The 23,056-nt window shown below is 35.3% G+C and overlaps 10 protein-coding genes across 18 annotated transcripts; 4 read left to right on the forward strand and 6 right to left on the reverse strand.

The window, feature by feature from the left end:
- Nucleotides 1-38: 38 nt before the first annotated feature.
- On the reverse strand, nt 39-1,421 carry AT4G00810 (60S acidic ribosomal protein family). Of its 2 annotated transcripts, none has more exons than NM_116307.4 (4): nt 1,211-1,319; nt 1,014-1,090; nt 453-668; nt 39-360 (listed from the first exon to the last, which is right to left on the reverse strand). In NM_116307.4, exons 2-4 carry the CDS (start codon nt 1,083-1,085, stop codon nt 307-309), a joined length of 342 nt encoding a protein of 113 aa, NP_567190.1. In that variant the 5' UTR covers nt 1,086-1,090; nt 1,211-1,319; the 3' UTR covers nt 39-306. The 2 variants fall into 2 exon arrangements, with proteins under 2 accessions (NP_567190.1, NP_849278.1); NM_178947.4 differs by having other exon boundaries at nt 80-360; nt 1,297-1,421.
- Nucleotides 1,422-3,152: 1,731 nt separating this feature from the next.
- iqd17 (IQ-domain 17) lies at nt 3,153-5,678 on the forward strand. Its single transcript, NM_116308.4, has 5 exons — nt 3,153-3,553; nt 3,676-3,987; nt 4,066-4,311; nt 4,436-4,579; nt 4,659-5,678. The coding sequence occupies exons 1-5, from the start codon at nt 3,428-3,430 to the stop codon at nt 5,433-5,435; spliced, it is 1,605 nt and encodes a 534-aa protein (NP_567191.2). The 5' UTR covers nt 3,153-3,427; the 3' UTR covers nt 5,436-5,678.
- A 418-nt stretch (nt 5,679-6,096) lies between these two features.
- LIF2 (RNA-binding (RRM/RBD/RNP motifs) family protein) lies at nt 6,097-9,376 on the forward strand. Of its 6 annotated transcripts, none has more exons than NM_116309.4 (9): nt 6,097-6,324; nt 6,910-7,341; nt 7,429-7,545; nt 7,646-7,786; nt 7,866-8,045; nt 8,144-8,345; nt 8,484-8,665; nt 8,763-8,848; nt 8,946-9,376. In NM_116309.4, exons 2-9 carry the CDS (start codon nt 6,910-6,912, stop codon nt 9,091-9,093), a joined length of 1,488 nt encoding a protein of 495 aa, NP_567192.1. In that variant the 5' UTR covers nt 6,097-6,324; the 3' UTR covers nt 9,094-9,376. The 6 variants fall into 6 exon arrangements, with proteins under 6 accessions (NP_567192.1, NP_001031566.1, NP_001190648.1 ...); NM_001036489.3 differs by having other exon boundaries at nt 6,101-6,507; nt 8,946-9,363; NM_001203719.2 differs by having other exon boundaries at nt 6,102-6,507; nt 7,429-7,581; nt 7,682-7,786; nt 8,946-9,358.
- AT4G00840 (DHHC-type zinc finger family protein) lies at nt 9,339-11,424 on the reverse strand. 2 transcript variants are annotated; one of them, NM_116310.5, is made up of 7 exons: nt 11,045-11,424; nt 10,580-10,778; nt 10,393-10,484; nt 10,159-10,285; nt 9,959-10,044; nt 9,806-9,871; nt 9,339-9,727 (listed from the first exon to the last, which is right to left on the reverse strand). In NM_116310.5, exons 1-7 carry the CDS (start codon nt 11,231-11,233, stop codon nt 9,611-9,613), a joined length of 876 nt encoding a protein of 291 aa, NP_567193.2. In that variant the 5' UTR covers nt 11,234-11,424; the 3' UTR covers nt 9,339-9,610. The 2 variants fall into 2 exon arrangements, with proteins under 2 accessions (NP_567193.2, NP_001329082.1); NM_001340271.1 differs by having other exon boundaries at nt 9,959-10,064.
- A 48-nt stretch (nt 11,425-11,472) lies between these two features.
- On the forward strand, nt 11,473-13,465 carry GIF3 (GRF1-interacting factor 3). 2 transcript variants are annotated; one of them, NM_116311.4, is made up of 5 exons: nt 11,473-11,886; nt 12,219-12,295; nt 12,397-12,505; nt 12,581-12,854; nt 12,929-13,465. In NM_116311.4, exons 1-5 carry the CDS (start codon nt 11,803-11,805, stop codon nt 13,054-13,056), a joined length of 672 nt encoding a protein of 223 aa, NP_567194.1. In that variant the 5' UTR covers nt 11,473-11,802; the 3' UTR covers nt 13,057-13,465. The 2 variants fall into 2 exon arrangements, with proteins under 2 accessions (NP_567194.1, NP_001328370.1); NM_001340272.1 differs by having other exon boundaries at nt 11,525-11,886; nt 12,581-13,376.
- On the reverse strand, nt 13,351-14,633 carry ATOZI1 (monopolar spindle protein (DUF1138)). Its single transcript, NM_116312.3, has 3 exons — nt 14,509-14,633; nt 13,900-14,003; nt 13,351-13,821 (listed from the first exon to the last, which is right to left on the reverse strand). The coding sequence occupies exons 2-3, from the start codon at nt 13,994-13,996 to the stop codon at nt 13,676-13,678; spliced, it is 243 nt and encodes an 80-aa protein (NP_191995.1). The 5' UTR covers nt 13,997-14,003; nt 14,509-14,633; the 3' UTR covers nt 13,351-13,675.
- Nucleotides 14,634-16,060: 1,427 nt separating this feature from the next.
- On the reverse strand, nt 16,061-17,837 carry AT4G00870 (basic helix-loop-helix (bHLH) DNA-binding superfamily protein). Its single transcript, NM_116313.3, has 2 exons — nt 17,507-17,837; nt 16,061-17,368 (listed from the first exon to the last, which is right to left on the reverse strand). Exons 1-2 carry the CDS (start codon nt 17,765-17,767, stop codon nt 16,358-16,360), a joined length of 1,272 nt encoding a protein of 423 aa, NP_567195.1. The 5' UTR covers nt 17,768-17,837; the 3' UTR covers nt 16,061-16,357.
- Nucleotides 17,838-18,154: 317 nt separating this feature from the next.
- Nucleotides 18,155-18,885, reverse strand: AT4G00872 (Plant invertase/pectin methylesterase inhibitor superfamily protein). The gene is made up of 2 exons (NM_001340273.1): nt 18,644-18,885; nt 18,155-18,569 (listed from the first exon to the last, which is right to left on the reverse strand). Exons 1-2 carry the CDS (start codon nt 18,862-18,864, stop codon nt 18,275-18,277), a joined length of 516 nt encoding a protein of 171 aa, NP_001319835.1. The 5' UTR covers nt 18,865-18,885; the 3' UTR covers nt 18,155-18,274.
- Nucleotides 18,886-20,500: 1,615 nt separating this feature from the next.
- On the reverse strand, nt 20,501-21,402 carry AT4G00880 (SAUR-like auxin-responsive protein family). The gene has a single exon (NM_116314.3). It carries the CDS (start codon nt 21,186-21,188, stop codon nt 20,820-20,822), a length of 369 nt encoding a protein of 122 aa, NP_567196.1. The 5' UTR covers nt 21,189-21,402; the 3' UTR covers nt 20,501-20,819.
- On the forward strand, nt 20,844-21,359 carry AT4G00883 (uncharacterized protein; the record flags this gene model as incomplete). Its single annotated transcript, NM_001340274.1, has 2 exons — nt 20,844-21,203; nt 21,306-21,359. 2 exons carry the CDS (start codon nt 20,844-20,846, stop codon nt 21,357-21,359), a joined length of 414 nt encoding a protein of 137 aa, NP_001328933.1.
- Nucleotides 21,403-23,056: the final 1,654 nt, after the last annotated feature.

A 23,056-nucleotide genomic window follows, 5' to 3' on the forward strand; every position in this document is an offset into this window, starting at 1 on the left:
GTTGTAACAGATGTTCATATCTTTCCTGATTTTTTGTTCTTCTTTTCTATTTCAAGATCAAATTATAAATAGACTGAGATTTGGTAGGAAAGAAGACGCAGCTGAATCCAAAAGTCAAATTCAATAAGCTCCAATGCATTTTGAGCATAAGATAACTCTCATGAACTACAAAGAAGGTCGTGAGCCAATTGCTAACTCCAGTACATGATATAAGAGTAAACTGTAGTAGTGTCGAAATGACAAAACTTAAAATCTCAAAGCAACTAAAGCAATAGAACATATGAAACGTAAAATGAAAGGAGACAACTAATCGAACAAGCCGAAACCAAGATCTCCATCACTCTCTTCTGCGGGTTCGTCCTACAAACAATTAAACAACATAGAGAGTATCAATAAGCAAACCTAGCTAAAAGATATAACAATATAATGTTTTTGTTTCTTTAAATTTGTACCTTCTTCTCCTCCTTAGCAGGGGCAGCAGCAGCAGCTCCTCCAGCAGCAGCAGGTGCGGCAGCAGACACTGGGGCACCGCCTCCACCACCACCAGCACCAACATTCATGATAAGGTCTGTGACATTTCTCTTCTCAGCCATCTTGGCGAATAACATTGGCCAGTAAGACTCAATCTCAACACCAGCCGCTTTGACCAAAGTCGCAATCTTATCAGACTATCAATAATAGGGTTAAGGATACCTAACCCAAACATTGAACCTACATATCAAAACTAATAGAACAAACACGTTTCTTAAATCCAGTAAAAAAGAATCCTAATTCCTAACCCTAAACCAACAACTTTGCAGATAGGTCATTTAACACATGCCCAACAATTGAGTGTGCCAAAGCAAACATGAATCTTGGTACTGACTATTTCATCAAAAGAGAGCTCCATAAACCTAAAATAAACACTCACACCATGTTGTCTCGATAATGAAAAGGATCCAACCAAAACAAGATATAGCGACAACAATAGCTAGGACATGAGATTCAGAAAATGTCAAGAGATTTAAGGATACAGTGATGGCAATGCCCTCGTCTTCAAGGATCATAACAGCGTAGCTGCAAGCAAGTTCTCCGACTGTCGACATTGTCTCTGCAAAACCAAGTAATCACAAAAACCATAAACAACAGATTCAAATCTCAACAACAACAAGAAATCAAACGAGAAATTTCCTAAATAGCCACTAAATTTACTAATATATGCTTATCGTACGAGCACAATAAATCCGAAGATTGGTGAGAAATCTGTAACGAATAAGCCTTTAGGTGTTGGAAATGTTTGAGGATCGAGAAAAATACCTCAGACTACGATTATGAAGCTTCGGCTCAAATTTCTTTGGTGGCGATGATAAATAAACCTAATCTCCAGAAATATTGGGCTGGGAATAATCCTTGAAAGGCCCATTGGAAACTTTTCACTTATATACAATTGGGCCTTTGATAAACAAAAAAAAAGTAGGGTTTGATGTAAGGAAGCCCAGATGAGAGTGTTGTTGACCAGATGTTTGACTGTTAAATGTAAAAAGGCCACGTGTATGGTTGTAGGGAAGAAATGGACTACCGTGGTCCATCATGCACCTGATGATGTCTCTGTCTGACTGGCTCCATGCACGTGATAACACGAGACTTCACCAGTTCGTTTTAAAAAATTTCTTCTTTTTTTAGTTTGTTATTTATTGGCCAATAAGCAAAGCTTGAAAGCTGTCATTTTCGACTTAAATCATTGGTCTGGTTTAATATGCTTAATAAATATATGATAATGATATCCAGCTTTTTCCTAAGGTAAAAGATGAATAATTGGTTTACGCATTCGATGGTTTAAACTTTATTAATTTTTCAAAACATGAATCACAATCGTCATTCGTCAGTATTGAAAACATAATAACCTTACGCTCACAAGTTTATATTTGAAGGTATATTCAATAATCATGCGTACGTATAATAGGGTTCGTCCGTATGCATAGATCATAGCTAGGTGCCTAGGTCTGTCTACATTGTTTGTTCGTCTATATATTTATGCTTATATATAAAAAAAATATATATATATATATATATATAAAAACATGTATTGTATACACTTTGTACATTTATATGATACTTATTAAAATCATATTTAAAAAAGTAAACTAGTAATGATAGTTTAATGTTATTGTCGATCTAATAAATATATATATATATATATATGAAACATATAAGCATATATCTTATTATATAAAGTACAGTTTTGAAAGTTACTAACTCACGAGATCATGACACGTGTCAGGTCTATCATTGAGATGTTGACATATGTCAAAAAAAATTCTTTAAAAAATAAATAAACATATTTACATATACTAATTTATATTTCTATATCTAAAAATTTAACTTATAATTTTATTAATTAAAAAGGAAAACTAACAATAAGATGGAGTGTATAGAATTAAATTGTATTTGTATTGAAAATTTGGATTGTATTTGAATTGTATACAATCGAATTAAATTGTATTCTATTATGATAAAAAATAATATTTAAATTGTATTGTAAAATCGAAGTTGTAAGATTAAAATTTATTTTAAAGAAATACTAAATTAAATACTGAAAAAAATATGAGTTACTATTTAAAATTCAAATATCATCAATAAGTTGGAGTGTATAGAGTTAAAAGGCAGTTTATTATGATAAAAGAAATAGTTAAAATGTATAGTAAAATTGAATGTATATGATTGAAATTTTATTTAATTCAAAAATTACTAAATTTAACATTAGAAAAGTGTGGATCACTATTTACCATTCAAATTTTAAATATTATCAATACATATTTGAATAAATTTATATCTTAGGCGGGCCTTATCTAGTATATATATATATATATAAGTAGAATAATATTCATGCATATCTTAAGAAAACCCAAAAATTAGAATGTATGAAATATAATTGCATAATCGAACCAAGGGAAAGAAGAATTGTTTTGCATAATGAAATAGAATTAGTTTATATTGTATTTGTTTAAAATTAACTCTCAAAACAACAAAACTCTATCTTTCAATTTAACAGCAACAAATCTTCTAGAATTGAATGTACAACAAATGCAAGTAGGTACATGATATAATAATAATAATGTGATATAACTAGTTTAGTGAAATGAGTTAAACAAAAATAACAAAATAAATGAAGTGGAGAAAGTAAATGAAGAGGAAGAGTCATCGCTGTCATGGTCGCAGTTAAAGAGGTGGTCAGAGTCAGAAGTCTCCCTTAAGCAACCTTCCAAATTTATTGACATTTCTGTTTCCCAAGATCCACCCACCACTCTCCTCTCTCTCTTCCTCATTTCTGCGCAAGAATCTAAACCAAATCTCTCATCCTCTCTTCTATGTCCCAAAACAGGAACATAACTACTACTACTACCATGTCTTGACTCTGTTGAGAATCTTAAATCCTACCTAACCTCCAATGGGTAAGAAGAGCGGTTCTTCTTCTTCTTGGCTCACTGCCGTGAAACGAGCTTTCCGATCTCCCACCAAGAAAGAACACAACAACAATGCTCATGGTAATGAAGTCGACGAAGATGAAGACAAGGTTCGTATACTTTCTCTAGTCTCGAGATCTTGCTTCTTAATTCTTGTTTTTTTATTCACATGCTCTGTTTCTTGTTTCTCTGTTTTGTATATTACTATAATTCATATGCTCTGTTTCTGCAGAAGAAAGAGAAGAGACGTTGGTTATTTAGAAAATCTACGAATCATGACTCTCCGGTGAAGACCTCCGGCGTCGGAAAAGACGCTCCGGCGCAGAAATCCACAGAAACAACGACGATCATCAACCCAACCGTTTTATCCTCTGTTACAGAACAGAGGTACGACGCATCTACACCGCCGGCCACCGTCTCCGCCGCATCGGAAACTCATCCTCCTTCGACAACGAAGGAGTTACCAAATCTTACAAGACGTACTTATACCGCAAGAGAAGATTACGCAGCTGTTGTAATCCAAACTGGTTTCAGAGGCTATTTGGTGAGCAAAATTCTCCCTTAACTACATTTGATTAATTAGTAATCAAACAGGTTTTGGATTTAACTTTGAATTATATAGGCAAGAAGAGCATTAAGAGCATTGAAAGGGCTAGTGAAGTTACAAGCACTAGTGAGAGGTCACAATGTGAGGAAGCAAGCAAAGATGACTTTAAGGTGTATGCAAGCTCTAGTTCGAGTCCAATCTCGTGTGCTTGACCAACGGAAACGCTTGTCTCACGATGGTAGTCGCAAATCTGCCTTCAGCGACACTCAAAGTGTGCTCGAATCTCGTTATCTTCAAGAAATATCAGACAGAAGATCCATGGTGAGTGATCTCTATAAGTTTCAGAACACCATTGTTGCTCTGTTTCAACGACCATTTTTGCTCTGTTTCAGCAATCAGCTATATAAAGCTAACATTTTGAAATGCCTTTTTTGTTGTTGTGTAGTCAAGAGAAGGAAGTAGCATTGCGGAAGATTGGGATGATCGACCACACACGATTGAGGAAGTGAAAGCAATGTTGCAACAAAGACGAGACAATGCGTTGAGACGTGAGAGTAACAATAGTATATCACAAGCTTTCTCTCACCAGGTAATAGATATGAATTCATATTAATCGTTTGTTTGTTTTCGGTAATTTGATTCGTTTCGGTGTTTGATTTCGGTGAAAGGTTCGGAGAACAAGAGGTAGTTATTCTACAGGAGACGAGTATGAAGAAGAGAGACCGAAATGGTTAGACAGATGGATGGCTTCTAAACCGTGGGATAAACGAGCTTCAACGGATCAAAGAGTACCACCGGTTTACAAAACCGTGGAGATCGATACTTCTCAACCGTATTTAACCCGCGGTAACTCGAGAACCGGTGCAAGTCCAAGCCGTAGCCAAAGGCCTAGTTCACCATCAAGGACCAGCCACCATTACCAACAACACAATTTCTCATCAGCTACACCATCTCCGGCTAAATCTAGACCGATACAAATTCGATCCGCTAGTCCGCGGATCCAAAGAGATGATCGGTCAGCGTACAACTACACATCAAACACACCTAGCTTGAGATCTAACTATAGTTTCACAGCAAGAAGTGGTTATAGTGTTTGTACCACTACTACTACTGCTACAAATGCTGCATTGCCAAACTACATGGCGATTACGGAATCTGCTAAGGCTAGAATCCGGTCTCAGAGTGCACCAAGGCAACGGCCTTCAACACCCGAGAAAGAACGTATCAGTTCAGCTAGAAAACGGCTTTCGTTTCCAGTTCCACCGCTGCCGCAGCAAATGGATGGTCAGAGTTTAAGGAGTCCAAGTTTCAAGAGTATAGGTGGCTCACAATTGGGTGCATTGGAACAACAATCAAATTACTCTTCTTGTTGTACTGAGTCTCTTGGTGGTGGTGGAGAGATATCACCTGCTTCTACTAGCGATTATAGGCGATGGTTAAGATGATTCCATAATCCAACCAAATCAACCGGTCATGATTTTTTTCCTCCCTTTTTTTTTTTTGTTATATATAAATAAAAACAATTTGACAAAAAGAACCATAACTTTTTCAGTTTTTATTGATGATCTTTGAGATTGGTGTGTAATTTTGTTTGTGTTTATGTTTGTGTGTGTGAATTTGTAGCTTATAATTGGAAGTGTTTACTAACTAATCTCTATATAAATATGTATGCTCATATTTTTATCTATAAATGTTGCAATTAGGATGTGAACAATAGTTTATCAATCTGTCATGGTATCTTTGTTAATTATATGGAATCTTTTTAGTATAAAATAACGAAAATTTTCACTGGCCTTATTTGTTTTTACATGCAAAGTGAAGTTGTTAAGAAAACCATAAAAAAAAGCTGCAACTTTGCAACTTGAGATCCACGAGCAAGGAACATTACCCATGTGACATGATTCCTACATGATCAGTCTTGTCTTCTACGTTATACACTACTACTCTATATCCACCTAAATATAAATTAAATGCTTCTGAAATGGAATAATTTTAAAACAGCACGTAGTTTTCATATCACCAAAGAAAACGGCAGGGCTGGCAAAATCACGAATTTTTTAAACAGGTATAATAAAGAACTAGAAAACACTAGGCCCAATAAAAACAGTGGGCTTAAAAAGCGTTTTGATTTAGGGTTAATGTGTGCGTAACATGTGATCATAGCCCACGAGTGGGTAAGGAGTGTCTTCATCTTCTTCTACCGGAGATCGAGAAATAGCCGACGAAGTTTTGTTTTTTGAGTAAAACAGTATTCGTCGGACAACCGAAGCGAAATCCCTAATTTCCCACAACACGAAATACCAATTTCCCCAATTCGAAAACAAACACGGTCTGGTATGCCGAGAAAATTCTCCATTTCTACTTTTCTTATACATTTGTTTTGGTTGTTTCATATAAATACTTCTCATCTTCTTCGATTTTGTTACCCTCCCCCAAACAATATAAAAAAAAAAGGATAAACCCTAGTTTCTTTCTCAGACTGTTTCAAGTTCAGATTTTTATTTCTGAGCTTAACTGGTGAGTAATTTGCTTTCTGGAGAGATGTGTGAGTTACGATCTCTAATTTCATTGGTTGCTTCGGTTATGGCTTGATTCTTCTCTCTGTTATCAATTTGGATCTGGAATCATATATATACATACACAAAAACTCTGCTCTTTTTCAAAGTTTTGATTTTTATCTCATTTGACGCTTGTTTCGTGATAGCAATGAACTACAATTCTTCTGTATCTCTGCCACTAAAAGAACCTGAATTTAGTTTGAACCATCCTTTCTTCTCCACATTTTTTTAAACGAAAAAGAGCAGTTCTCATATCACCCATTATAAGCTTTTTTTTTTGGTGTATGGTCCTATAGCATTTTTTTAACAGTGATTACCTGAGCTTCGTGGTTAAAAAAGAGTATGGTTATTGGATGACCAGATGTCAGACGCAAGAGATAATGATGACCGTGTGGATTTCGAGGAGGGTAGCTACAGTGAGATGGAGGATGAAGTGGAGGAGGAACAAGTAGAAGAGTATGAAGAGGAGGAAGAAGAAGATGATGATGATGATGACGTTGGCAATCAGAATGCCGAAGAACGTGAGGTGGAGGATTATGGTGATACAAAAGGTGGGGATATGGAAGATGTTCAGGAGGAAATAGCTGAAGATGACGACAACCATATTGATATTGAGACAGCAGATGATGATGAGAAACCACCATCTCCTATTGATGATGAAGATAGGGAAAAGTATTCCCACCTTCTTTCACTTCCTCCTCATGGTTCTGAAGTTTTTATTGGTGGGCTCCCAAGGGATGTTGGAGAAGAGGACCTGAGGGATCTATGTGAAGAGATAGGCGAGATCTTTGAGGTTCGAACTGCAATAATCTTTGTGTTTCATGATATACTCTTTGTTGGTTCTGTATTTACGACTGAATTTTAATTCCTTTTCTATTAGGTGAGACTGATGAAAGATAGGGACTCTGGTGATAGCAAAGGCTATGCTTTTGTAGCTTTCAAAACCAAAGACGTTGCACAAAAGGCCATTGAGGAGTTGCACAGTAAAGAGTTTAAGGCAAGCTCAACTGCTAACTGTAGCTTAAGTTTATCGGTCATTGCTAGTTTGCATTTTACTTATAACAATTTTGTTTAACCTATACCTAATTTTTGTACAGGGAAAAACCATAAGGTGCTCTCTTTCCGAAACGAAGAATAGGTTGTTCATTGGTAACATACCAAAGAACTGGACTGAGGATGAGTTTAGAAAAGTCATAGAGGATGTTGGTCCTGGAGTGGAGAACATCGAGCTCATAAAAGTTAGATGACTTAATCAATCTGATTGCCATGCTTGATCTTACTTAATTGCCTTACTAATTATCTTCTTGTTACTTGTAGGACCCAACAAATACCACTCGTAACCGTGGTTTTGCATTTGTTTTGTACTATAACAATGCATGTGCTGATTATTCAAGACAGAAAATGATAGATTCTAATTTTAAGCTTGAGGGTAACGCTCCAACTGTGACTTGGGCAGACCCAAAAAGCTCTCCTGAGCATTCTGCTGCTGCTGCTCAGGTATTATTTAAATAGAGGGTTTAGTCAATCTGCACAAAAACCTCTCTCCTGGCAAAGTTGGCACTTTTTTGACAATCTCTTTTGCGTTATATACTCAGGTGAAAGCCCTTTATGTCAAGAATATTCCAGAGAATACCTCAACAGAGCAGCTAAAGGAACTCTTTCAGAGGCATGGAGAAGTGACCAAAATCGTTACACCTCCTGGAAAGGGTGGAAAACGTGATTTTGGGTTTGTCCACTATGCTGAAAGATCTAGTGCATTGAAGGCTGTCAAAGATACCGAGAGATATGAAGTCAATGGTAAGTTTTTTTAGTCATCTAGAAGACAGCTATTGAGTATTATGAACGTTATGCTATCAATTTGTCTCTAATGGCGTATGTTTTTTCGTCTCAAGAGATGTTATTGAGTAACACATTCCACAAACTTGCAAACTACAGGTCAACCACTAGAAGTTGTGCTTGCTAAACCCCAGGCTGAAAGGAAGCATGACCCTTCTTCTTATTCTTACGGGGCTGCACCTACTCCTGCCCCCTTTGTGCATCCCACGTTTGGTGGTTTTGCTGCGGCTCCTTACGGTGCTATGGGTGCCGGTTTGGGTATTGCCGGTAGTTTTAGTCAGGTATATATGTTTCTAAGAAAGAGCTGTTTGTCATCCTTGACTAGTCTTATCAGCCATTGTTTTGTGTAACGTTTGGTTTTAATTTTGCATTGAGCAGCCAATGATCTATGGTAGAGGAGCAATGCCAACAGGGATGCAAATGGTTCCAATGCTTCTTCCCGATGGCCGAGTTGGCTATGTTCTGTAAGTCGATGGTTCTTGTAAACAAATTTGTTGATCCTTCTCTATTGATTCATATTTACTTTCGCTTAATAAATAACCAATATGGATTGCTGTGCAGGCAACAGCCTGGTATGCCGATGGCAGCAGCACCACCACAACGACCAAGAAGAAATGACCGGAATAACGGCTCAAGCGGAGGGTCAGGCAGAGATAACAGTCATGAACATGATGGTAACCGAGGAGGCCGAAGGTACCGACCCTACTAGTAACCATAGAGAAAAATAAGCAAGTAGAAAAAGAAAAGGAGAAGTGTATTGGGATTTGTTTGTAGTTTGTTTTTGGAGAACTTTAAAAAGCTCTCTCTCATGTGTTATAAAATATGAAATCGAAACCTTATGGTTTCTGGTTTGATATGGAGACTGCTGGGGGGATAGGATTGAGTGATTCGATCTTTAAATTATGAGACTTTTTAGTTTTTTCTCTTCTGAATAATACTCTTATCAATTATCCATCAGATTTGGTGTTTTTGCTTTCCCTAGCCCTTGTGCAACGTTGTTTACTTATACAACAAGTTATCACTGGGTCTCATCACATAACATTACAGTCTGAAGATGTCAAACGAACTTAGACTTTCAACAAGAAGCAAAGAAATGAATCAAATCAATTACAATAATACAACAACAATTGGCAATGAGAATTCTTTTTGAGTAGAGAGTTATCTACATTGGAGTGCAGTTGAAGGCTGTTTCGAATATGATTGATTGATTTTGTTTCAACTTTCAATCAAGGGTCGATGTCAGAACAAGTTGGAAATTCAAGGCCTTCAAGGGAAGTTATGTTATCGATATCGTCTTTAGAGTACAATGGGAGGAGCCAAAACGCCTTCTTCTTCCCAAAAACCTTCACAAGATGAAAACAAAGAGTTATATATTTAATTAACTAACAATCCATGGAATGATGAAAACAATAAAATCTCACCTGCTCGAAGTTTTTCTTCTTTCCTAAGTCATATTTCCATCTGACTTCTCCATTTTTCTCATGAACCTAAAAAAATAAGACAATGATTCAGAGAAGAGACTCATATTTTCAAGACTTAGATTGTTTGTGAAAGCAAGAACATAAAAGATTTACCTCAACTGAAGTAGTGTTGGATGAGAGAAGAGAAATATGCATGACTACGAAACAAAGAAGGCTGAGAACGAACGCAAAGTTAAGAACTGCATCAAGGGGATAGAATCTGTAAGAAACATAAAGACGGAAAATGAGACCCAGAAAAAAGCTAAGCACTTTCTGGGAAAAGGAAAACGAGAAAAAGAACCGTTTATACTCACCGAATGCCAGAACGAGAGAGGCCAGTTTACCCGGAGAAGAAGAATGCTTTATAGCTTGGCTGAAGAATTCAATGAAACTAGGAAGCAAGACAATAACATCCAACATTGTCTCAAGAAAAGTATAGAACTACAAATTAAAAAAAGAGGGTGAAGAAATCAGCAAATCAAATAATCCCAATGCTCGCTTAAACCTTTTAAGAACCATAAGAGACTACAATGGAAATGAATATTTACCAGAAAGAGAAGGAAAAACTTGTAATTGCGTGCTCCAACACAGTTTACAATCCAAACACAATGATGATCCATCTTAAGAACACATCTTTGACCTACATAAGGAAACAAAGAACCGAATAAAGCTTTCTTTCTCTATCAGTAGAAACACAAGCAGAACATAGTATAAACAAATCAGATTTCGCCTTACACACAGAACAATGATGGCAACGAGGCGGCTTAACATTCCGGCATTTGGTACAGTAACCTAAAGAGCCAAAAGCTCCTTGATCTGTCGAAGTACCAGCCTCCAAACTGTCACCACCTCCCATTTCTCTTCTGAAATGCTCAGGAACAGAACCTGGGTCTGTAAAAACTGTTGTGAAGTAGCTCCACAACAGCATTATCAGCTGCAAAGAACCAAGCAAATCAGAAGTATAATTGTAAACCTAAACTCAGGGAGCCTAAACATTTACTAACAATCAATGGTCTAAACAATGATTATGTATCTACACTGCTTCATGCTTCATAACTACATTGCATTTCTCATTCTCTTGGCTACATAAGTTTCATGCCACATCCCTAAGTTTAAGGTTTAGGGGTTAAGTAGCAGAAAACCTAGACTTACAATTCCAGAAACAAAACCTAATCTGAAATTATGAGACTTGGAAATTACCAGGAAATGGAAAACAAAGATGATTAAGGCAGCGAGGGCGGATAAAGCTCCATGGTCTCCGCGGATCAAGATCGGCCACCATGTGCTAACTACGACGGCGTAGTAAGATACACCAACGACGGCGACGACAAGAAGGATCATGAAATAGCCGAGGACTTTCAGACCGGAGCAGAACCGGAAAAGGTTCATCTCCAGCCTGGTCAAAGGGAGAATCCGGACAATTCTTCGAGTCCGAGCCGGGAACAACCGCCGTAAAATATCCGGAGCCACGGTGAGGGATCGGAGTTTGCTTGGTTCGGAGGACAACGACGAATCGCCGTCGTGGAGCTGATATTGATACAGATTTAAAGTAACCTTCTTCTTGACACAGAAGCTTTCATAATTCTTTATAAGGCCCATTAACAGGCCCAATAAATAATAACAGCTACAAATGTTGTCTTTTTTTGGTTATCGTAGAGCTGACGAAAAATCAGACAAGGTGCCACGTGTACATTCGGTGGGGGAGACAAATTAATTGGTTGGGGGACTTTTTTGTCCTACGATTTCCCAGAAACCTCGTCGGCGAAATTCAAACAAATCAAAAGTCTTAAATTTAAGGATAATCCAAAATATTCGTTTGTTGAATATTTTTGCATCAGTTTGTTTTGCATTGGGCTCTTAAACCAATTCTATCACTCAGAATTATTGTTTTGTAATAATCGTGAGAAGAAACTTTAGGGTTTCACTGTTTCAGAGTTTTGATTGGTGAATTATAAAAGATGCAGCAATCTCCACAGATGATTCCGATGGTTCTTCCTTCATTTCCGCCCACCAATAATATCACCACCGAACAGATCCAAAAGGTTACTACTTTACTTTCTATATTTTTTGTCTTTCTGTTGTTTAGTCATAATGTCTGTTTATCGTAGCTTTGAAATTGGTTGTGTAATGATGTTTTTGAGTAGTTTAAACTGTTGTAATGAACTTTCCTTCTTGAGTATGATTTGTTTTAAAGTGTCATTGTTTTCCGCTTTAACTTTTTTTTGTTACTGGAATTGGATGTACAATCATGAGTTTGGAGTTTTTTTTTGAGTGAAAACAGAGTATTTGTATGCATATGAGATTTGAAAGCTTAAAATCAGATTGTGAAGATGACATGTTGACACAGTGAGTCACTTATTGCTGCTTCTTGCAGTATCTTGATGAGAACAAGAAGCTGATAATGGCGATCTTGGAAAATCAGAACCTCGGTAAACTTGCAGAATGTGCTCAGTAAGTGTGGGATTCTCGATACCAAGACCGAGCTATGTTAGCTTTACTGATGGTAAATAGAATATTAATAATAAAACATGGTTCTTGCTTGATTCTTTTAGGTATCAAGCTCTTCTCCAGAAGAATTTGATGTATCTCGCTGCAATTGCGGATGCTCAACCTCAGCCACCAGCAGCTACACTAACATCAGGAGCCATGACTCCCCAAGCAGTAAGTTTCTGTTTTGATCAGTTGAAAAACAAAACATTTTGGTTCTTATAGTTTGTGTGTGTTTGGTTTCTGTAGATGGCTCCTAATCCGTCATCAATGCAGCCACCACCAAGCTACTTCATGCAGCAACATCAAGCTGTGGGAATGGCTCAACAAATACCTCCTGGGATTTTCCCTCCTAGAGGTCCATTGCAATTTGGTAGCCCGCATCAGTTTCTGGATCCGCAGCAACAGTTACATCAACAAGCTATGCAAGGGCACATGGGGATTAGACCAATGGGTTTGAATAATAACAACGGACTGCAACATCAAATGCACCACCATGAAACTGCTCTTGCCGCAAACAATGGTAATATTTGGTTTTACAGCAGTTTGGAACTTATTATCACATTACTGATTTTCACCTTCTTTCTCTACCAAAAGCGGGTCCTAACGATGCTAGTGGAGGAGGTAAACCGGATGGGACCAATATGAGCCAGAGTGGAGCTGATGGGCAAGGTGGCTCAGCCGCTAGACATGGCGGTGGTGATGCAAAAACTGAAGGAAAATGAAATAGAGGAAGAATAAGTGATGCTTCTTGTTGATATCAATTAGGTTCTACCTTTCATTTTTACTTTCTTCACGATGATATAAAAAAAAGGTTTTGTCATTTTATGAGTTAGTCTCTGTTAAAAGGGTTCTGAGACAGTTGAGTTTCAGTTCCTAGATGGATGTGGAATGGTTCACATTCACATGTACAATGTTAAATGTTGTTGTATGGTATTAGTGTCACCGGTTCAATTTGGTGTATGAACCGGGTTTAGAATCACGTTTACCTGATAGTTTGCCTCCAGGTTTGTGTGATAATTAATTCCAAGGCTTGAGATGAAAAGTAACAGTTTTAAAAATGTTTACAGAATCAGCGATAACAAAATTCCAAACCAAACAAACCAATAATGTCTTAGAAGTTTTTCTTTTTGGCTCGATTTCATTTATCGTCAAAATCAACAAACCTTACAAAAGTTATGCATCGGGGAAAAGCTTGATCCGAATAATGTGTTACGCATCAACACAAATTATTACTATAACCAGCTAGAGCAATCAGCCGATCCTCAAATCAAACACAAAAGAGCAGATATTCGAAAATGAATCCATAACGAATGAGAACGATGCACGAGAAGGCATCAAAAGTTATTCAGGACGTGACTTGACGATGAAATTCTGGCGACTGATAGGGTTCATGACGACGGGAGGACCAGCAACTCTTGGCCATGCTTGTAATCTCTCTTCAGTCGCAGCACCCCATTCCTTGTTAGTAATAGTTCCTGGTGTAGTACCTGAGAGTTCAAAACAAACCAAACCAAATTTAGCTTTCTGGATACATCATAAGTAGCTTTATAAGGTTTAAAACTTGCCTCCAAAAAGCTTATCATCAGAAATAACTTTGTCACACACGTAAGCTACTACCGCAGATCCCGCAAGGGCACCGATAATGTATGTAGCTCTCGACATCCTTAACCTGAAGTACATAGATATATCAAACATAATCAAGCCACACAAAAGGAGAAAACGAACTTATATCAGATTATAGCTATAGTGTATAGTGGGATTGAAATGAAGTTTCAAGGCATATTCAACCCTAATCAAGCCAATACAATCACATAAAACCATTAGATAATTAAGCTGCTGAATCAAACAATTCAATTCAATTATAGAAGACACAAATCAATAAAAGCATCTGAATGGTGAATTTTTTCACACAATCGATAAAAAAACCGATCTAAGAAACTCACTGCTACCAACAAATCTCGTTTTATTCTTCCTAATCGCGCTAAATAACATATCATCTGCTAGTTTCGAGTTTTGTTTCAGATAACGATTCATAGATCTCGTGAGGACCCAAAAATCGAAACAAAAGGTGAATAAACTACACAGACGACTAACAACAACAACAAATTTATCAAATAGATCTGATAGAATCGGTATTTCACAAAACAAGCATCGATTCGAGAAGAGTGATTTACCTGAATCGATTTCACAGACACGGAGAGGCGCAGGAAATTTTCGAGAAGAATCTCGTTGGTAGATTTTTAGGGAGGAATAGAAGAAATAGCGATTTACGTTTCTCGTCAAACTTGAAATGACCCAAAAGGGGTTTCCGATTGTGGTGTACAAATATTGGGCCATTATGGGCCCATTTCGTTTATGAGATTTTACTCCTAATTGGGCCACACTTGACTATTGGCCCATCTTAATACAAATCATTTCTTTGGGTTAATGAAGATAAAACTTTTTATGAGATTTTATACCAGATTGGGCCATACATGACTATTGGCCAAGCTAAAACAAATCATTTCTTTTGGGGTTAATGAAGATAAATCTTTTTAAACGGATTAAATTTTCTTAAAACAAAGCTTAGAATATATACAGTCAAAAATCTATAAATTAATATTCAATAAATTAATATCTCATTAAATTAATAATTTTCTTCCGTTCTCAAATTGATATTTTAGCCCAAATATTGTCTCTATAAATTAATAAACATGATAATTTATAGAGGTTTTACTGATTAAATTACAATTGCTATTTCAATTTGTAAAAATATTAAGAGTTCCTTTTGAATGACTTTGCTCAAAACGAGGTTTTAGAAAGTGCTAAAGCCTAAAGCTTCAAATGCACATAACACCAATATTTATTCTGCACGCATAAGATTTCTAAAATGATTTCAGTTGTTTTTCTTATTGCGTTTTAAAAACTTACAGTCTATTTATAAAGTGAAACATCTATAAAGAAGAAGAAGACAAACACGTATTTATTGTTAATATTTTTTTTTGTTGTTGAGTACCATATTAACCTAGAAGTTGGAACCGGGCATAATTTTTGCATGTGGCCATTTTTCATGTGATTTACCTATCAGTAAATTTTTGCATAACCGTTACATCGTTGCAGCAGGATTGAAGAAGGGATCATGTGAAAGATAACTGTTTCTGACTTTCTGTCAAAGAAACTTAATCTTAAGGTCGAAACTATATTGTATCATAGGTTATGTATACATAGACACATGATAGTTTGTTGCATAACATATTTTAATTTCTTTTAGAAAAACATAAAACCATGATCATCAAATAAAACAAAACATTTTTGTCTCATTAAGTAAATGCAAAATTGTTTAGTTCTGTTTTATATGTGAATGTTAGATACAGAATGATTACTTTTTCAAGCACAAAAACATTTTTTGCAATTAGTAATTAGCAAACAAAATAAGAAAGATACAATTCAATTGCATTATTGTACCCTTTTCTTCTCTTTGCATTATTGTACCACTTTTTTTTCTCAACATTATTGTACCCTTTATTTTTCTGTGCATTGTACTAATATTTTTTCCCCAAATTAACCAATCAGTGTCTTAATATAACAGTACGTCCAAGAATAATTAATATAAAGCATTGGTAGTTCATTACGTAATTGACTTGATTTGTTAGCAAGCTATCACTGAAGAGTGGTCCTAAATATTATAGGACAAGCGTGTGTGTGTCTATAATTCCTCCGTCTTCTCTATGGTTTTCAAACTAATATTTCCAAATGATCAATTAATGAGTTGTTTCTTTTAAAATATACAGTCTCTATATTGTTTTAGTAAGACAATATACCAAACACTTTGCGCTTTTAGCGAGCTAGTACGTACGTACGAGAAATAAAGTAAAAAAGTAACACATAAACTACGTATCAACGAGATCAAACTTTTGATAAAACAACATTAATCGCTAGAAGGAATTTGATTTTTCTAGTACTTATCAAATAAAACAAAAGGTCGCAAAAAAAAACAAAAATTATTATCACATCCTATGTTGACGTCACAAAACAAAGAAATTGTTATAGGCTTAGGGTTCGGACAAGTGTGGTCCTAAGCCTATCTTCCGATCTTAATCCTTCTGGAACCAAAACAACAACATCTTGAACCATAACCTGACTCAAGCGCGACGCGTTCGCGTGTTGTACACGACAATCCATTTCCATTAACGCACTCATCAATGCCGACGTAGGATGGTTCACATTCTCTGTCTGAACCCTAATTATGGCTTCTTCTCCGACGATCTTCACTTGCACTTCCAAGTCAGAGCCTCTGTTTGATTTTGAAGGTTTCTGGTTAACTTGGTACTCAACGGAAGACGGAGACGTATTGCTGCTGCTGTTGTCTAATTTATCTGTCTCCGTCATCTTCATTTTCTTGATCTCAGTTTCGAGATCATCGATTTTGGATTTAAGACTTTCTATGTACGAAACTGCGTCGGATAAAAGTGACGCTTTGTCCATTCGTGACACTTTTGGTACGATGGCACGTAGAGCGTAAAACCGGTGGTTTAGCTTCTCTCTCCGTTGCTTCTCCGCTTCCACGTGGGACAAAACCGCCGGATGATGTTTCTCTTTCGTCGCCGCAGCTACCCTTGTCGTCTCAAGTTTCCTCCTCCGTTTTCTTTCCGACCCGAATTGCTGATTTCCGCTTTTCGAATGATCTGATACCGCCGGTTTAGGGTAAGAACCGGTTTGGTTAGTGTGTTTTGTTGTTTTACCCGACCCGAATATGGACTTGACTCGGTTTATAAAGTTCCGGTTTTGTATAATTGATTCAGACGAACCAAGTTCGATAATGCCATTGTTGATGGGTATGGAGACCAATGTGTGTACCCCGTGAAAACCGGCTTCTTTAGCCCTCTCGTAGTTGCTAAACCGGAGCTCGTCGGGACCGGTTAACCAAACCAAAGATTCATCGGATACTTCCTTTCTCGGCGATCTATCTTCACCGTAAAACGATGCGGCATAGAACAACTCCAGATCATCTCCACCGTCCATCATCAGCTCACACTCGATGCTGTTTGTTGTATACTTAAGAAAGAAACAAAAACAAAAAATCAAGGGTAAGGAAAATTATATTATTTTCTTAATAGAACTTTTTTAAGAAGTTGATTTAAATAAATTTTGGATATTTTGATTAGATAACATAAGAGGCAAAGAAAAATGAACATTTTCTTGGGAATTGTTGTTCTTGTTTCCACAGAAATGACCATCAACCCAAACCAAGTAAGACCGGTCCGATTGATCATCAAACATCTTTTGCCAAAAAATGACATAAGCCCATCGGTCCGGTGAGGTTTCCACGACAAACCGGAGTTTTTGTTGAAGTACTAAATCCGGAGGAGAAGAGGACACTATGGCTGCAGGAGTTTGTTGTGTAAAAGAGAGCAAAGAAGAGGACAATGATGGAGAGAAAGTGAGATTATACATTTCTTTCCAGTGATCCCGACCAAAGAGAATTTAGAGGGTTAGAGAAGACAAGTGGAAAAGGATGAATAAGATTCTAAATTAATAGAGAAGACGATATTATAGTAGTAATATCAAATTTTCATTAATGATTTTCGTGAATTAAAGTTTATGATAAATATTCCAATAGTAGTAAGTTAGTCACGTGAAAACTGAACTGTTTTCCTACTTTAACGTTATAAGAACAACAATTTATCGTATAGTGGTCCAACTTTGATGAAATAGACAATATATCATTCTTTGCCAAAAAAAAAAAAAAAAAAAAGACAATATATCATTTAGATTTATATTGAATGATGGTTCAAACGAAAACTTATTTTGACAAATTTGAAAAGAAAAAAAAAACATGAGAGCTACAACAAATGGATATATGTGACTTTATAAATTTCATAAAGGAAATGATTTATTCAAATTGGGGTAAGCATTGATCGAAGTTGAGTTATATAGAAAACAATAAGGAGTTATTACTTATTAGAAGCGATCAATGATCCTCATAGCAGCGTCAGAGAGTTGAGCATAGATATTGATTTGACTAAATAGTTGGGGAGACGTGAACTTGACACGTTTGAGATTGAACATACATCTCAGAGGAAAGCCAAGCGCAAGCTTTATCGATTTGTTGGTTTTATCATAATCACCGGTTTTCAAACTTGTTTTGGCTTCCGACAGTATTGTAGATGCATTCGTCGACAAGTCTTTTTTGCAAATCTCCAGAGCTGTTTTCACTTCACCTTTATCTTTCTTTGACGATAAATTCGTTATGTTACTACACAAATGAAAAAATTGATATATTAGAGGATATTTCTGTATATTGGTTATAATTTGTAAGTGAAAACTTGCTTGGTGATGATATGGAGGTGGGATTCAAGACAGTTTATGACGATGCCAGCTATGCCTATATGGTCGGCGTGAATGGAGTTTGGGTCGGATTCAAGACATTGCATGCATATGGCTGGGACGTCTGCATTGTGGCATTCATTTATCATCATGTCCTTCTCGGCGCATATCGACATAGGAGAGATCACCAGTATTAACAGCAGAAACTTGATCATCGTTTTCATGCTAAGTATGATTGATTATAGACTATATTTCTTTTTAAGGGGTGTGAATTACTTATATAAACTAAGAATATGGTTGGTCATGACTCATGAGTGATCTCTTTTACATTACACGTGTTTAACGTCTTTAATTTTACCTTTAAAACTGACCATTGAAATGCAAATTGATGTCTTATTTTACTTCATTTGGGTAGAAAAGCAGATTATAGTTCTCTTTTTGAATTATAATTTATACATTTTCTTACTCCATTCAATAATATTATGATCTATTACCCTTTAGTTTATGTTTTAAGTTTTTTTAATACATTTATGGATATTATTAGACATATAAACAATATAATAATTAAGATGTTTTGGCTTAGAACCTCCTAGTATTAAAAAAAAAAGTAGGGTAATTAATGATGTTTTTTCTTAAAACAATAACTAAAAGTAAGTAAAAGTTTTTTTTTTGTTAATTTTAAATTTTACTAATTGTAAGTAGGTAATAATAAAATTTAAATAAATTAGTGTAATTGTTTTTTTTTATATATACTTAGCTGAATACTTCCGTAAACATGTTTATAATACAAAAGCCCAATTTTGGCCCATAAACTTATAAAACATGGGTTTTTTTTTGTCGTTATAAAACATGGTTTTAGTTCACGAAGAATAATATATTCCTACCGCATCTAATCTATTAAACAAAATCACGTTATTGTATTTGGTAGTGAGTGTTGTTATTCTGGCCATACAAATGGTCAAAAGCCTCTCGTCCATTTCTTTCCATTTTCAAGATTCTTCAATCCATCATTATTTTGCTTTACTTATAAAGAATCGTACGAAAAATTATAATCGAAATAAAGTTTCGAATATACGTACTTCAAACAAAATTAAGAGGAGAAGACCACTGCACAATTGCATATTTATGGTAGATTTTGCTTCACTTTTTTTTGCAAGTGTATGATTAAAGTTTTTCTAACATATCATGAGGTTGTTATTTTTGTGACCGTAAAGATTTAATGAACAACAATTGCGTAGACAACAATGTTGATCAGATGAATTTATAGATTTAGCGAATAAATTTCTTAACTTAATCATTCATTTACAGGAACTTCGTTTTCACATATCTTTATGAACGGAAACGTAACATAGAAGTTATATTGATGAATGGTGGTATATATGTGAAATAACCACTAAATTACTTTCTTCTCCAAATGATTAACCTGTTGTAGAATAGTTTGGCAAAGCCGATAGAATCAGTCCATTGGCCTCCAGTGAAAGGCTTCCACTTTTGAAGTTTTTATAAATTTTCATTGCCAAATTTCATCTTTTGTAACTCACTTTGGAGGAACTTCAAAATCTTGTATCACTTTATCTTTTTCTCTAACATTGTTTGCTTCATAGCATACGTTGAGTCGACAAACTGATTGTTTTTCCTTCCATGTTTTAATCCTTTTTTTTTGCCATAAGACCAAGTCTATAAGTCTAAAATATATAACTGTAAACCTAAACATTTTTATTCTTATGAATATTTACATTTTAGCAACAAAAAACCTGAACTAAAGTGATTTTTAAAATAAAAATGATTTTTAAAATAAAAATGGAAAAATGTAAAATTACTTTCTTCTCCAAATCATTAATAAAATTATAAAATTTCAATTGACAAGTCAACTCATAGAAGAGATTGAGTATAGTAAATAACTAAATATTAATTGTTCAACATACATATTATTTTAATATTATTACAAGATGATGATTTTCTATTTTTATGATCGGGCATAAGCGTACAATTAATCATCATGAGACATATATATATATATATATATATATATGAACAACAACAACAACAACAACAACAACAACAACAACAACAACAACAACAAGCCACACCTTAAGATAAGATGAAATGAAGACCGAGATTTATTTATAATCAGCAGCATGAGATAATATCTAGTTTAAAAAGAGCCAAAACAATATCATCAAACCCTAAAACACCGGATGAGATGGTTGTGATGATGATGGTGATGATCAAGGAGATTAGTACCGAGAAATCTAGTGTTTTCTCGATCGATCAATCCTTGAACATACCTAAACTCCTCAACGTGACAAGGGATCGTGATTGTCCCTTTTTGAGCAAAACCAAACTCTTCTTCAGCTTCCTTCAAGAGTTGTCCAAACAAAGGATGATTAAAGTACATAACGGGAATCACAAATCTCTCTTGCTCTTCTCCTTGTCCTACCTTCACTGCCAAACACCCTTTTGGTACCTTTTCATGATCATGCTCATGATGATGGAGACGTGGGATGTGGAAGCTCCAGTGGCTCATGACTTTGTCTCCGTTACCCATGGGCCGATAATATTAGTATAGATAATATATACTATGGTTTAGTTAGTTTGTTGCCATGGTTTCTGTCTCTCCCATGTTGGTTTATTTTCTCTAGAAGATGGTTTTTGTTTTGTCTAGAAAGTGAAGGAAAACAGCCAGTGTTCTTGGAGGGTTGTAAGAGATGGATGGTGAAGTCGCTTGTTGGTCATTTGCTTTTAAATGCGTCTCTTTAATTGGTTTTAAAGAGAAGGTGATATTTCTTGTATATATAGCAAAGTTTGGGGTGGGCATAATTTACTTTTTATTTTTTTTCTCTTATTTGAATTTGAATCCTTAGCGAATAGAGATATAATTTTAAATAGAATATCGAATTTAAGCACTCATCAAACAAACTTTAACCTTACATATATGTATATATTAGTATGTACCTTTTTGTTCTTTATCCTTTTTTGTCATCATCAAAACGTAAATGATAATTATCCAGCTAACCCTAGATTAACGGAGATGATGGCACACTTAAATCGTATTTTTTTTGGTAATTAACATGCGCATCTACTCCGATTGTATACGTGTGTATATTTACTATAATTAGTACTAGTAAATATATATAATGTCTAAAGAAGACAATGTCTAATACATCTTTCTCATTCAGCCAAACAAAAATATTTGAGAGAAACATTATAATAACTTGAATTTTGCCAGTAATTTGCGTTACCGCTAATAGTGCATTAATCGAGTTTTAAAGAAATAGATGATATATTATTATCGAAAAACGAATCCATGCGTAAATCTTTGGCGATATATAATTATAAAGAGACACTTTTTAAATGGGGACAAGCAAATTAATTGTACAAAAAAGCCAAACCTCATAGATTGTTGGAATATCTAAGTGGGGAATATTATTTTATAGGTAAATTCCCACTTGAAAAAAAAAAATATATTATGCCATATGCTTTTTACTTTTTATAATTTTCTGAAAGATATTTTCTTAGCCTGTCAGGAAAAAAAAAAGGTTAAATGGGCCGTCAAGTGCAGGCCTGTTATTTGTGGGCTAATACTTTGGTTAATTGTGGGCTAATAGCCTAATACTTTTTCTCTTCAGAATTAAATGTTTGGCAAACTCGTTTTCTTTTTAATTATTTTGCTTCAAATTAACCAAATCACATTGCACTGATTATCAACAAAAGCAGATAGATATTCAAGTGTGTAAAAGCAGCCATTGTTGATCGAAATCAAGAGATGTGTTTCTTTGTTTTCTCTGCCTAGTCCGTACTTATAAAGCAACAACTGAATCGAACTATTTCATGTATATTGATTAAATCAGTTTTAAAAAAGAAAAAATTCATGAGCAACACAAATTTTTGATTCAAGGAAGTCAGCAACATCCGATATTAGCGCACATGTGCATTTATGTTACTTAGGAAGTCGCGATTGAATTATTGAGAGAAGATGTCACATCTTCATAAATACTAGGAAAAGGTGTGACATGAAGAAGATAAAGCACTTTGACAAAGCAAAAACAAAAGACTTTTCAATCTTTTTTGATATATTTTCCCATAGTCAAAAGCTTCAATTTCCCGTGAACCCTATTTAGCTAGTTTTAGTCAATCACATTAAATATTTAGGTTAATTGTACTGAATAACTTCACATCCAAACTTATTTACAGAAAATAATCAAGTGAGACAAGACAATTGTAACTGAGAGATCATTTTTATTATTATTATAAAGCTTTGAAACATGATTTTATTTTAGGAAGTACTATTGATCAAAATACCTTTTGTATTTTTGGGAATCTTGTATTTTATTAAACAGTCGCACTATAAATTGCTAAATTAGAAATGAACGTCATCAACTTCGTTTATTTTTACGACGTTAAAAACTTAAAATG

Source organism: Arabidopsis thaliana, chromosome 4, assembly GCF_000001735.4.
Source record: "Arabidopsis thaliana chromosome 4, partial sequence".
Classification (NCBI taxonomy): domain Eukaryota; kingdom Viridiplantae; phylum Streptophyta; class Magnoliopsida; order Brassicales; family Brassicaceae; genus Arabidopsis; species Arabidopsis thaliana.